Source organism: Pan troglodytes, chromosome X, assembly GCF_028858775.2.
Source record: "Pan troglodytes isolate AG18354 chromosome X, NHGRI_mPanTro3-v2.0_pri, whole genome shotgun sequence".
NCBI lineage: Eukaryota > Metazoa > Chordata > Mammalia > Primates > Hominidae > Pan > Pan troglodytes.
The window spans coordinates 106,891,389-106,906,482 of record NC_072421.2 but is presented as its reverse complement, the minus strand read 5'-3'; the positions used below and the strand labels follow the sequence as shown (position 1 = coordinate 106,906,482).

General features: G+C 41.8%; 1 protein-coding gene across 1 annotated transcript in view; it reads left to right on the top strand.

Moving 5' to 3' along the window:
- Positions 1-15,094, top strand: part of GUCY2F (guanylate cyclase 2F, retinal) — a 109,896-nt gene that overhangs the window by 69,778 nt on the left and 25,024 nt on the right. The window contains exons 9-11 of the mRNA XM_016944344.2: positions 3,139-3,315; positions 7,827-7,983; positions 13,639-13,788. Coding sequence (XP_016799833.1) covers positions 3,139-3,315; positions 7,827-7,983; positions 13,639-13,788 — 484 coding nt within the window. The remainder of the gene's footprint in view (positions 1-3,138; positions 3,316-7,826; positions 7,984-13,638; positions 13,789-15,094) is intronic.

Genomic DNA, 15,094 nt, shown 5'->3' with positions numbered 1-15,094 from the left:
ACCATCAGTTCCGTGTTCAAAATAGAATAATTCTTTATTTCATTCTTTCCTCCCCTCCCCACACAAGAAGTCACGTGATTTATAGCTCCAAAATACATCTCAGATCTGCCTTTTGCTGTTCATGTACACTGTTACCATTCTAAGCCTATCTCTCTATCTATTTAGATAGATATAGATATACATATCTGTGTAAACATGTTGTAAGTTTCTATAATTAATAAATTTTAATGGTGAAATTCACCAGACACTTTTCTTCATCTTACCTGACCTCTCTGGTATTTATCACACTTTCCTGAAATTCTTTCTGGCAGGCATTTTTCTCACTTTCCTGAAACTAATCCTGTGGTTTTAACAATATGGTTTTAAATAGGCTTTTCTCTACTTCCTGGCCTTTCTTCTAAGTCTTATTATTGCAGGCTGTTCTTCCTTTTCCCACTCTTCAAATGTTGATGTTTCCTTTTTCTCTTTTTCTTTATACTTTCCTTGGGTAATCTCATTTGTTCCCACTGATTTTACCTAAAATTTAATTGCTTACAATTCCCATATGTATTTATACTGGTCAGAACGCATTCCTGAGCTTCAAACCCTGAATATACAACTGTCTTTAAAATAGTTCCCCCTTGATGTTCTGTAGGTACCTCATTCTCAATATGTCTCCAACTGAATTTATCAGCCTTTCCACCACCAAATGTGCTTTTCCATCTGTCTTAGGTCAGATTCCCCAAAATCTGAGCCTGAGATGGAAATTCTTGTTCAAATTACTTATGGAGAAAATGCTTTCAGGTAAAGAGTGAGGGAATTAGGATAGGACAGGGTAAAAGTTAAGCAAGTATTTGATTTCAGCTGGAAACTAGCAACAGTATGATCTTATGGGGAAATGCTGGAGCACAAGTTATACCATGAATCTTACCTTGAGGCTAGGAAGCTGGACTTTTGTACTGTCCTCAGTGAATAAATTATTGCCTGAGGCCTGTGGGTGGGACCTAACCTCTCAGGTAAGGTGGCTCACCATTAATTTGGGCTCTAGGACAGTTTTTTTTTTTTTTTGAAAATGGAGTAACTATGAGTTATCAGTCAACATTCACAGCAGTTGGGGGATGCATGGTTAAAGGCATATGGGTGGGGCACCAGCATATCCACTATTACCTCATCCCTGAATTCCCTATATTAATATGTAGCACCACTGTCTACCCAGGTATCCAAGTAGAAATCTGGGAGTGATCATGGAGTCTTTTTTCCTCTCTCTCATCCCTCATTTAAGTAGTAATAATAATAAATGATAATTATTGAGTGCCCACAATATAAATCTCAAATTCCATAGCATGGTTCATAAAGTCTCATGGGATATGGCTCCTGTCCATTTCTCCAGTCTGGTATTTAATATTCTCTTCCTTAGACTCCATTGTGGCCACCCTAAACCTGTTGTGGTTTTCTCCACATAATGTGCTATCACTCTCAACCCCTCTCATCATGTCATCGTCACCTGATCAACTCTTAATTGTCCTTTGAGAGAGTCCACATATTACCTCCTTAGGGAAGCCTTCTCTGACGACCCTAGGGTGAATTAGATACTTAACATTTGAGCTCTTACAGCATCCCATGCCCCCATTTTTCAGAACACATTTCACAACAAAATACAATTGTTGGATTACTTGCTTATCACCCTTCATTGAATGTGAGCTTTTTCGGGACAGTGATTTTATCTTGTTTGTCTCTTTTTCTCTAGCATGCATTCCAGTGTCTTGGATGTTGTGAACATGCACTAAATGCTTCTCACATTAGTGAAACAAAATGAATGAATGCAAACAGAAAGTGTGGCCAAAATTCTAAATGTTTCTTCTGAAAAAAATTGTATAAGCTCTGGCCTGATGTTTATATAGGGAAGCTATTTTAATAGATGCTAGGTAGATGAGTATTCATAGAAAGACAACCTATTCTACATTTTACGGTATCATCTCTCTTTAGTCCTCTTGAGCCACTGAGCTCCTTTCCAGAAAGTCCCAAAGGAATCAGAGAGAAATCTGCAGCTTCAGTTTCACTTATAATTATGCTAAAAGAGATCCCTCTCTGAAATTTTCCCCTTTGGCCATTGAATTTGTTTTCTACTGCTGCTGTAACAAATTAGCGCAAACTTAGTGGCGTAAAACATCACTAATTTATTATCCCACAGTTCTGTAGATCAGCAGTCAATGCCGACTCAGCTGGGTGTTTTGCTTGGCATCTCAAAACTCTGAAGTCAAGGTGTCAGTTGCACTGTGCTCTTATCTGGAGACCTGTGGCAGGGGGCAGGGCTGGGGTGAGGGGGAACCATTTCTAGGTTTCTTCAGGTTGCCTGCAGAATTCATTCAGTTCAGTGGGGTCATAGGATCAATGTATTAGTCCGTTATCATGCTGCTAATAAAGACATACCTGAGACTGGGTAATTTATAAAGGAAAGAAGTTTAATGAACTCACAGTTCCACATGGCTGGAGAGGGCTCACAATCATAGTGGAGGGTGAAGGGGAAGCAAGAAATGTTTTATGTGGTGGCAGGCAAGAGGACATGTGCAGGGGAACTCCCCTTTATAAAACCATCAGATCAGGTGAAACTTATTCACTATCATGAGAACAGCATGGGAAAGACCTGCCCCCATGATTCAATTACCTCCTAGTGGGTCCCTCTCACAATATGTGGGAATCATGGGAATTCAAGATGAGATTTGGGTGGGGACACAGCAAAACTATATTAATTGAGGTCCCTGCTTTCTTGCTGGGTGTCAGCTGAGGGTGGTTACCAGCTTCTAGAGGCTGCCCACATTCTTTGGCTTATAGCCTCCTTCCCCCATCTTCAAAGCCAACAATGGTCTGTTGAGTCCTCATATTTTGAATCTCTCTGATTTATCTTCTGCACTCTTCTTTTGTTTTTATGGGATCATGTGATTAGTTAGATTAGGCTCACCCTGATAATCTCCTTTTTGTTGTATAACAAAACACAATCACAGGAGTAACACTAGGGGTTGGAGATCATCATGGGAGTCAAAATTCTGTCAACCACACAACCAATCATAAGAAAGGTCAAGAGAAGGTTATGTGCCCTCAACTGTGGTCCCCAGTTGAGACAGGACAGCTGTGACTTTCATTTCTGTCTCTCATTTCCAGATGAAGGACTTGCGTCATGAGAATATTAACCCTTTATTGGGTTTCTTCTATGATTCGGGGATGTTTGCCATTGTGACAGAATTCTGTTCCCGAGGGAGCCTAGAAGACATACTGACAAATCAAGATGTGAAACTTGACTGGATGTTTAAATCATCACTCTTGCTGGATCTCATAAAGGTTAATGGGAAGACTGAGGAAATCTTGGATTTTCTCTGTAGATTAGAACTTCAATGTTTTGGGATATTTTATTTTCCTCAGATTGTTGTGATCATTTCACTCCTTACTTTCTGTATTAGTCCATTTTCATGCTGCTGATAAAGACATACCTGAGACTGGGAAGAAAAAGATGTTTAATTGGACTTACAGTTCCACATGGCTGGGGAGGCTTCAGAATCATGGCAGGAGGTGAAAGGCACTTCTTATATGGTGGTGGCAAGAGAAAATGAGGAAGAAGCAAAAGTGGAAACCCCTGCCAAACCCATCAGATCTGATGAGACTTATTCACTATCACGAGAATAGCACAGAAAAGACCAGCCCTCACGATTCAATTACCTCCCCCGGGTCCCTCCCACTACATGTGGGAATTCTGGGAGATACAATTTGAGTTGAGATTTGGGTGGGGACACAGCCAAACCACATCATTCCACCCCTGGCCCCTCCAAGTCTCATGTCCTCACATTTCAAAACCAATCATGCCTTCCTAATAGTCCCACAAAGTCTTAACTCATTTCAGCATTAACCCAAAAGTCCACAGTCCAAAGTCTCATCTGAGACAAGGCAAATCCCTTCTGCCTATGAGCCTGCAAAATCAAAAGCAAGCTAGTTACTTCCTAGTTACAATGGGGGTACAGGTATTGGGTAAATACAGCTGTTCTAAATGGGAAAAATTGGCCAATACCAAGGGGTTACAGGGCCCATGCAAGTCCGAAATCCAGTGGGGCAGTCAAATTTTAAAGCTCCAAAATGATCTCCTTTGACTCCAGGTCTCACATCCAGGTCACGCTGATGCAAGAAGTGGGTTCACATGGTCTTGGGCAGCTCTGCCCCTGTGACTTTGCAGGGTACAGCCTCCCTTCTGGCTGCTTTCATGGGCTGGCATTGAGTGTCTGTGGCTTTTCCAGGTGCACAGTGCAAGCTGTCGGTGGATCTGGAGAATGGTGGCCCTCTTCTCACAGCTCCACTAGGCAGTGCCCCAGTAGGGATTCTGTGTGGGGGCTCTGACCCCACATTTCCCTTCCTCAGTGCCCTAGCAGAGGTTCTCCATGAGGGTCCTGCTCCTGCAGCAAACTTTTGCCTGGGCATCCAGGCATTCCCATACATCTTCTGAAATCTAGGCAGAGGTTCCCAAACCTCAGTTCCTGACTTCTGTGCACCTGCAGGCTCAACACCACATGGAAGCTGCCAAGGTTTGGGGCTTCCGCCCTCTGAAGCCACAGCCCAAGCTTTATGTTGGCCCCTTTCAGCCATGGTTGGAGCAGCTGGGACACAGGGAACCAAGTCCCTAGGCTGCACACAGCATGGGGACCCTGGGCCCAGCCCATGAAACCACTTTTTCCTCCTGGGCCTCCAGGCCTGTGATGGGAGGGGCTGCCATGAAGGTCTCTGATGTGGCCTGGGGACATGTTCCCCATGGTCTTGTGGATTAACATTAGGCTCCTTGCTACTCATGCAGACTTCTGCAGCCAGCTTGAATTTCTCCTAAAAAAATAGGTTTTGCTTTTCTACTGCATTGTCAGGCTGCAAATTTTCTAAACTGTTATGCTCTGTTTCCCTTTTAAAACAGAATGCTTTTAACAGCACCCAAGTCACCTTTTGAATGCTTTGCTGCTTAGAAATGTCTTCTGCCAGATACCCTAAATCATCTCTCTCAAGTTCAAAGTTCCACAAATCTCTAGGGCAGGGGCAAAATGCCACCAGTGTCTTTGCTAAAACATAACAAGAGTCACCTTTGCTCCAGTTCCCAACAAGTTACTCATCTCCATCTGAGGCACCTCAGCCTGGACCTTATTGTTCATCTCACTATGAGCATTTTTGTCAAAGCCATTCAACAAGTCTCTAGGAGAGTCCAAACTTTCCCACATTTTCCTGTCTTCTTCTGAGACCTCCAAACTGTTCCAACCTCTGGCTGTTACCTAGTTCCAAAATCACTTCCACATTTTCGAGTATCTTTTCAGCAATGCCCCACTCGTAGTACCAACATACTATATTAGTCCATTTTCATGCTGCTGATAAAGACATACCCAAGACTGGGAATAAAAAAGAGGTTTAATTGGACTCATAGTTTCACATGGCTGTGGAGGCCTCAGATTCATGATGGGAGGCAAAAGGCACTTCTTACATGGTAGCGGGAAGAGAAGATGAGGAAGCAGCAAAAGTGGAAATCTTTGATGAACTCATCAGATCTCGTGAGACTTATTCACTATCATGAGAATAGCATGGAAAAGACCAGCCCCCATGATTCAATTATATCCCCCTGGGTCCCTCCCACAACACATGGGGATTCTGGAAGATACCATTCAAGTTGAGATGTGGGTGGGATCCCAGCCAAACCATATCACTTTCCTTCCCAAGTTTTTCCCCCACCACCCTTCTCACAGTCCTTTTGTTCATATCTGTTATATGATACAGATATGGAAAAGGTTTGCCTGTCCTCTCCCCAGTTTGAGGTCCAGATTTTTCTTTACTTCCTGTTGCCATTAAGCACTCTTCTGCCTTAAGCCATCCTTTCTTTCATCCAATTTCTCTGCTTTGTGGATGTGGGAAAGTGCTCATTCCCAGATTATTTGGTGCTACTTAGCCCTACCTCCTAGTTTTCACCCTTCTAAATGGTGGCTCAGTCTAGAACTAGGTGAGAGGTCTTTACATACAATGGCTGTGTATGTGGAACTCAGTGCCACTGGAAAACCAAAAGACCAGTGGATCTATCAGGCATCACCTTTATTCTCTGAGCCAAAGATTCCTGACAGCCAAGGTAGGGTTCATAGATGAGTCCCATGGAGGAGCTTCTGGGGATCCCATGAATGCCATGGAATGGTATGCAAATTGTGTATATGTGCATTTTTTACAGGGCTGATCTGCATACTCAATGACTTTTTGGGCTTCCTGCATACTGATCATAGTCTTGACCTTTTTCTGCTAGCCTAATCCTTTTGCAGGGGCCTTGAAAGGGAAAGACATTCTCTCATGCCAATTCCCTTTAAGATAGGTGTGATTAGCCTCCTTTTACAGAGGCTCAGGGAGGTTAAATGAGGTACTCGTTGTTATAGAGTGTCTGGCACATATAGTAGGTACTCAATAAATATTTCTCAGCCAACTATTAGGTGGCGGAGCTGATAATAAAATCCAAATCTCCTGATTCTTATTCTAGTACTTTTTCTGCTCACACTGTAAGCTAAGCCCAGTGAGTTAAGGGAGGAGCCTCTATATGACAATCCTCTCAAGGCCATGATGAATGAAAAGCAACCGTTAGACAACATGGGGGGAATCTTGCCCACTGTAGACTCTACTCAGAAGTACTGAAGAGTGCAGACTATCCAAGAGCACAGGGTGAAAAGAATTCCAAGTACAAAGGGGTGTCACACTGCAAAAGAGCCAGATACTTAAAAAGACTTTTAGCAAACAAAGTTCTGAAATGACTGTACTAGAATATAAATGTATGTATATACAGAATGAATAAATCCATCTGAACGAGAGACCTGGTCACATTTGAATACCATATGAAGGCTGCCAAGCAAGTGCAGAGATCGGCACTAGACAGCTTTCTTCTTTCTGGTTGCCTATTTTTAATTACAAAAATAATATATTAAGTGTAAAACGCAAATGACATATATTGGAAAAATACTCGCATTTACTCAACCCTCTTTCTTCATACTCCCCCTCAAAGTTAACTACTGCTAACAATTTGGCAACCCACCTTGTAATTAATTTCATGTGTATTTATATGCATTACAGATGACTTTTTTGTTTGTTAAATATACATGCTGTCACATGTATATTTCTGTAATTACTATATTTCACTTACTTTATGGATTAGAGTTGTTTCTATGTCAGCTACATACAGATCTATCTTATTCTTTTTAAGTGCTGCAGAATATTCCCTAGTGTGAATGTACCACACTCTAGCCAGTCCCTTATTGATATTTAGTGCATTTCCAATTATATACTATTATAAAAGCAAAGCTACAACAAGCATTCTTATCTTTGTCTCTTTGTGTATACATGCAAGCATTTCTCTGGAGGAGAGGTAGAACCCCTGGATCATAGGGTACACATAGTTTAAATTTTGATAGCTATTGCCAAATTGCCCATGCACAAGTTTGTCCCAGTTTCCATTCTTGCCAATAATGGGTGAGAGTGGGTTAGAACTTTTGGGGAAAATCAAAATCTCCAAATTCCTGGTAATTATATGTATATGGATCCATTCTGTATCTGAAATGTTAATAAATCTAGTAACACATAATTCTCTGCACACACAAGATAACATTATTTATCAAAGCATAAAATTTTAGAGCTACGAGGGATCTGAAAACTGACTCATGTTGTCAAAGGTTTACTTTGCCTGCATAGAAGAGAAAAAAGCTGAGTTCTGGATCATAATAGCTCATGCCATTAACAATCTCAGAAATTGGTGTTAAAAGCACAAAATAGTTAAATGAGTTGCTAAATAAATCCTGTTGTGTCATCTACAGGGCATGAAGTACTTACACCACAGAGAGTTTGTTCATGGGAGGCTAAAGTCTCGAAACTGTGTGGTAGATGGGCGTTTTGTACTAAAAGTGACAGATTATGGCTTTAACGACATCTTAGAAATGCTGAGACTCTCTGAAGAGGAATCTTCTATGGAAGGTAAGCAATGAATTGTACCCTTCTGATGCACACGAGGTAACTCCAAAGTTCAAATGAAAATATGCACTGAATTAAAGCCTCAGGCTGATTTCAACTCTCCACTTTTGTTGAAAATCCAGCCTCATTTCCAAGCCAAGGGACTTGAATGAAGTAGGCCTGCTGTAACCTCGGCCCAGCCAAGCTTTCTGAACAAAGCCAGTGTAATAATGTTCAGTTCCTGCTGTGGCAGGATTAGGATGTATTGTTTGGAGACCCCAGCAGTCCCTGGAAAAACTTGCTGAGCACTAGGCACACAGTAGGTGCTCAATAAATACTTGTCAAGTTGAATGGAGAGTAATTTGGAAGCTGGACCCCCACAACGTACATTTTAGAATGGGATGTCACTAGAGCATACCAGCACAGTCTCTGTCAGAGAGGAAGAAGCGAGGAGTGATCTCTCAGCAAATAAATGCTCTATGGTTTATGTGGGAAGGCTTCAGGCAGAACTGTGGCCTTCTAGCAAATAAGTAGCCATGCCTGTGTCAAAGTCAAATAAAAATATAGGGACAAATCTTTAAATGAAACATTTTATTTGGGAAAACAGAATTTCATTTTGTGGCATGCACATAGACCAGGGTGGTCCTTGGTGTGTCCAAAGAACACAGAAAAGTTGGGGGTTTTATTGGAAAGAGAAATGTTATATATGGTTTCTAAAGAAAACTCATTGGCACTACCAAAGTTTTGGGGAGCAGGAAAGCTCCGATTGGTAAGTGATGGCTGTAGGTAAAACTCGTCTTAGAGTCATGACAGTTTCTTTCATCAGCTACTAGGTAAAACTGATATTAAGATTATAGAAGGTCATTTCGGTATCTGGCTTGCAAGATTATCCCTGGGCAGGCACTTGTGCCCCAAGTGCTTTTCTTTTTCTCCCATGGTCTCTGGACTCCAATTTAATTGGATATAATAAGATAACTCCAGTTCATATCATCAATTTTCACACCAACAACGTCCATTTTGTGTTTTTGTCTTCTGTCTAGTGCACCAGTGGTAGCACTAAACAATGCCAGTAGGAGTTATAACAGATCAAAGAAATAGGAGAAATCTGAGATGGGGGTGGGTGGGTGAGAACCAGGGAAGAAGGAGCAGATAGATGAGGGAGAGAAAGAGGAAAAAGAAAGAGAACAAATATGATGAAATACGTATAGGAAATGTGGGCATTAAATGTTTTAACCAATATTGCAAGCATAAAGAAGAGAGATAGTGACACAAAAGACAGAAAAGCAAACAGCCCAAAAAAAGATAGACAGAGACAGAGAGATGCAAAACTACATCATATATCCATATTCTTAAAATTACCTTTGGCGTAAGTTTTAAAACTGCTGACTTTACTACATAAAAGAAAAGAAGAATGAAAGACACAGAGAGAGAGAGAGAGACATGCATAGACAGAGAGTCCAGTCATTGGTGGTATCTGGACTTTATAAGACTTTGCTCTTTATAAGACTTGTGGGTTATTAAATTTAGGGAGTCATCTAGTCCAATTCCCTCCTTTTACAGATGAGACAACTGAAGCTCATGATTTGCTCCAAACCTGCAGTGACTTAGCAGCAGTTCTAGGACTTCAAATTCAGGTTTTCTGAATTCTAGCCCCTATCCTGTAGAGAGGGCAAGTACTTAGCATTTTGTCAAAATCAATTCTCTATAAAACACAATACCTTGGGAGGCTGAGGCGGGCAGATCACGAGGTCAGGAGTTCGAGATCAACCTGGCCAGCATGGTGAAACCCCATCTCTACTAAAAATACAAAAATTAGCTGGGCGTGGTGGCACGCTTCTATAATCCCAGCTACTTAGGAGGCTAAGGCAGGAGAATCGCTTCAGTCTGGGAGGCGGAGGTTGCAGTGAGCCGAGACTGCGCCACTGCACTCCAGCCTGGGTGACAGAACGAGACTCTGTCTCAAAAAAAAAAAAAAAAAAAAAAAAAAAAAAAAAAAAAAAAAAACGCTTAGCTTCTCAGAGTTCCATTTAATTTCCAGATGGGCAACTTTGAAACTTAAGAAAATCTAGTCTTAGGGTGGGTAAAGGATAGCTGCAGGGCTCTCTTTTCTGGTTTTGTGCTTTTGGGTGGACTATGTCTGTCTGTCTCCTCTGTCTCTGTCTCTGTCTCTCCCTCTTATCATATTACTCCATTCTCCAAATTGCAGTGGCAGTATGGATGGTCAGTCCATTCTTCACACACTGCAGCCAGAAGGAGCTTTCTAAACTGCAAATCTGATCATGTTACAGCTGTGCCTAAATCTATCGAATGGCTTCCCATTGCTCTAAGGATAAAGATCAAATTCCTTTACATGGCTTACGAGCTGAGCCCTGCATGGCCTGGAACTTGCTGACCTCTCATGCTAACCACTACCCCCCTGCTTTATGCTCTGGCCATGCTGAACTGCTTCTAGTTGTTTATTTACATTACACCAGGCTGTCTCTTACTACTAAATCTCCACACAAGCTGTGTCTTCTGCCTGGGACACTCTTCTCTTCCCACTCTTTCATATACTCATCTGAGTCTGGCTAAATTCTACTTCTTCAGGGTTCAACTTAAGTACCACTGCCTCAAGAGGCTTTCCATGACCCCTATGGTGGGCTAGGTTGCCCTCTTTATGATCCTTCAGGGCCCTGAACTTTGTTGTGATACCATAGTTCATTAGCATTACTCATTCAATTAACCTTGTCTTCCCCCACCCAAACTACAAGCTCTGTGGGGGCAGGAAACAGGTTTGCCTTTCTCAGTGCCTTTCACAGTTCCTGACAGAATATTTGTTGAATCAACAAAAGAACAAAATAAAATGAAATAAAGGAACTTGTCTCCCTACCTTAGATATGAGGCTAAATGAATCTCATAATTGAAAGGCCATTGGATGTCATCTGACTCAACTTCCATTTTATAGATAGGGAAGCCAAGGTTCAGAAAGGTAGCTACTTGGTGACCAAGCTAAGATTTTGAACCCAGGTCTCTAGACTTCCAGTTCTGTGTTCTTTTATACTATACCACAGTAGCTCTCCAAAGTCAATTCTATCACCCTAGCAAAGCTCAGAGTTAATAGTGGCTCCAGCAGATAAAAAACAAACCAAAGTAATTTCTCTAGTTTTCCCGAGAGTTCAACTCTAATGGTAGTTAGTGGCTCTTACTTGGTTCTGGAGTGGAGATGAGGAAATGGGGGCGGGTTGTAAATGTATTCATTACTGTCCACTCTCGATTATATAAGTATAGTGCAGAAAAGCCTCATTATAGCCATTAACAACATACATGTAAGTGCTCTTTGGAAATACTATTTTGTAATGATTGTATTTAATCACCCAGCTTTTACCAGAGAGTTTTGCCCTCTTTTTCCATCTTGTGCTTTTAAATGTGCAGGGAGAAAGGATGCCAAAAAGAAGCAGCCACATGCCATTTTTCCTGCTCTCAAATATTCATCCTTGCACTCCTCTCCAAAACCATGGTGCCTAAAATCCCGCAACTATAAATGTATTCCTTTGACATTCAATCATTCAAGTATCATTCATTGTTTTCCGTTTGATTTGTAAATATAAATCTTCCTAGGCAGGGAGACATAGGGGCAAAATCACTATAGTGAGTGTGTTGGAGACTTTCATGGGTGTGAGTGAGTGGTGGATGGTGGGTGGAAGCTCAGAGGGGCCTGGTTGGGGGACAAAGCCTGGGGACACTTAAAGAGCAAAGAGAGAAGATGGGTACATGATTGGTGGTGAAACTGGAATTTCTTATTTCACCATTTTGATCAGGATTGGCTGAAAATAAGAATTTCCATGGTGGATTTCTCTTTCCTGGGTTTTGCTAACAAACCAAAATAATCTCTCACCTTTCACCCTTCTTCCTATTTCATAGGACTTTGTTTCTTGGACTCTCTTCCCAATACCCAAAATTTAACAAGATGAAAAGTTAGCCATTACTTTCTCCCTGATACCCTCACTCTTAGCAGACATTTGTCTCCAACCTCACTATCTGGATGTCACCTTGTTGTTTACTCCAACTCCCTCTCATTCTCAAGGCACAGGGAGCCTATCCTTAGCCCTGTCACTTCCTTCTCCATTGTAGCCTTCCAGTGTATCTGGTTGACTGTGTTGCTGCTACTACCCCCACCCCCATTTAGGCCCCTCTCACCTCACTACCTGCTCTTACTGCAATAACTTCCTAGCTGGTCTCCCTGATTCCAGCCTCTCTCCTTCAATCCAGCTTGTGCAGGTTGCCAGATTAATCTTCCCAAACAGGGCTTTCATCAAATCCCTCTCCAGCTCCAGCACCCCTACTGCCTTTTGTATTCACTCCAAATGCCTTCATTTGGCTCTCAGGGCCTCTCACCTTCTGCCCCCATTCTTCCAGACACCCGCCCTCCCCCACTTCATCAACCCCACTTCTCATTTCTCATTATTCCTTAACAGAGCCCTTCTCTTCAGTCAAGCTAATCTGCTTACCACCACCCGGCATCCCCCCACCCGCAATTTGCTCCTTTCTGCCTCTTGTTCTTTTGCACATGCTGTTCTTTCTAGGGAGAAAAAAGCCCTTACCTTCTCAGCTCCAGAAAGTTGCATCCTTGACCTTCCTAACAAGCACATTTAAAATTTAACTTTTCCAGGAAGTCTTCCTGGATTAATTTGATCAGCTCAGTTTTTTTTTTTTAGTTTGAACCTGATGAAATTGCCGATATCTAACTGTTTTTGATTCACAGAAATGGTAACTTTATATAATTCAATCTAAAACACTCTTCTTCCAGCTTTTGAGTACTGTATTTCTATTGTTAAATTATATTTCTTTATACATTGCTTACAGTGCCCCCCACCCAAGAAAAATTTCTGACATTCTCACTGCCATAAACTCTGAATGCAGAAATAATGTTTTGTCCCTGACGGGGCCTGAAATGCAGCAGAGCACACAATGGGTGTTTAACTTTGACCTTTAATGGATTCATTTCCCTTTACTATGTAGTGGCCCTCATCATTCCCTCTCTTTTATTGCAGTTAGGGGTGCATATGTCTGTGTTTCCGACTGGTCTGTGAACTCCTCAAGTTTGATTCATCTCTAGCACTACCTCTGTGCCTAGCACAGGGCATGGTACATAGTAGACCATCAATAAATATTTGCAGAACTGAGTTGAAGGAATTGTTGCACCTTTTTGCACTGCAAGGAATAGGAAGGCTGGGGTAACTCTAATCCTTTTAGAGGAGACCTGGAGAAAGCAACTTGTGAATCTCTTAGCCCCAGCACAATCAAATTACCAGACACATATAGATCTCAGCAAACAGCAAATCCATGGCAACCAGTGTGGTAGCACACTTGCCTTTCCCTGGAAACCTGCCAACTGCTACTTGCAGGCTCAAGAAAGCAAGCACCAGAGAATTTCTATACTTTGAGCTTCTGTGCCCTTTCCCACATCGCTGCTGTGTCCACCTGCGTGGTCCTGGGGTGGAGAGAGTAGTATGTTTTCTCTGTTCATAATTCCTTAGAAGAATAGATTCAGACCCTGGGGGATGGGGGGCACTAGCATGGCAGTCTGTCTAATAAAAATATAAGGCAGTCAATAAAACAGTACCCTCTGAGCCCTTGAGGGCATTGCAGATGTTGTCAGTTAATCCTCCCTGCATTCATTACACAATGCTTTCTTTTTAGAGCTGCTGTGGACGGCCCCTGAACTGTTGAGAGCTCCAAGAGGCAGCAGGTTAGGTTCTTTTGCAGGAGATGTCTATAGCTTTGCCATCATCATGCAAGAAGTGATGGTCCGGGGTACCCCATTCTGCATGATGGATCTGCCAGCTCAAGGTAAGCGGGAGGTGAGAAAAGGGCCCCAGGGGTCCACCATGACCGAGATCCTCAGACCAACTCAGGCTGTCATGATTTTCCGGAAGAGTGTTAGTGCTAACAGCCTGATAGTCTGCAAGCAGCTCAAGTTATGTACAGGTGGGACTTATAGCCAGACAGCTTTAGGCATCTGGAAGAAATTTCGCCACCCAAGAAGCTGGCCTTTTTTCAGACTGTGATGTAAAACAAGGGCCTACAGGACTGATGCCAATCCCTTTTGTTTTTCTTTTTAACTTCACAGTGCCCTCTACTCCTTTGAGACACTCCCTGCCAAGTATTTTAGTATCCCTCATGATGCTTCTGGATGTCAAGGCCTTACCACTGTTTCCCTGTGACATGCTCCAGGCTTCCATCCAAATCTCCCACCAAGACACTTGGCTATTAGGCAATATCCATCAATAATGACAAAATCAGTAGACAAAACTTTGAGGGGAAACAGGAGATCTGTATATTCTCAAAGTATGAACCCACAAGATACTTACAAATTGCAAATGGAAAAAATAGAGTTTACAAGTAGAGGATCCTGTAGACACCACCTTAAACAAGCGATCAAGATTACCAATAATAAGCTATTACCAGTAATACAGCACACCCATTGACATGATACACTAAGAAGGGCATAATGTCACCTCAGTGTTATTCTTGACAAAAAAAAATACATAACCTCAATCTAATAATGAGAAAACTTTAGACAAACCCCAGCTGACATTCTACAAAATAACTGGCTAGGACTAATCCAAAGCATCTAAGTCATGAAAGACAGGAAAAGAATGATGAACTATCGCAGACTGAAAGAGACAAAGACACAACAATTACATGCAATATGGGATCTTGAATTGGATTGTGGAACAGAAAAAGGACATTAAGGGAAAACTGATGAAATTCAAATAAGAACCCTAGTAATATTATTGTACAAATGTTAATTTCCTTTGTACTATTTTTCTGTAAGTTATTAACAATAGGGGAAGCTGAGTGAAGGTGTACAGGCAATTGTACTATTTTTACAACTTTTCTGGAAGTTTAATTTTTTTTCAAAATAAAAACTTTTAAAAATGAAAAAGAAAGAAAAACTAGAACCACTTAGCTAGGCTTTGTCCCACTCAGGGTTCCACATTATTCCTCTACTTAAAGCCTTCCAACTGTTCCTCATCACTTTTTAAGTGAAGGTGAGACTCCTCCCATGACATACAAGGCCCTTTACAATCTGGCCCCTAGCTACCTCTCTAGGCTTATCTTCTGTCACTCTCTATATCCCAGCTAAACCACA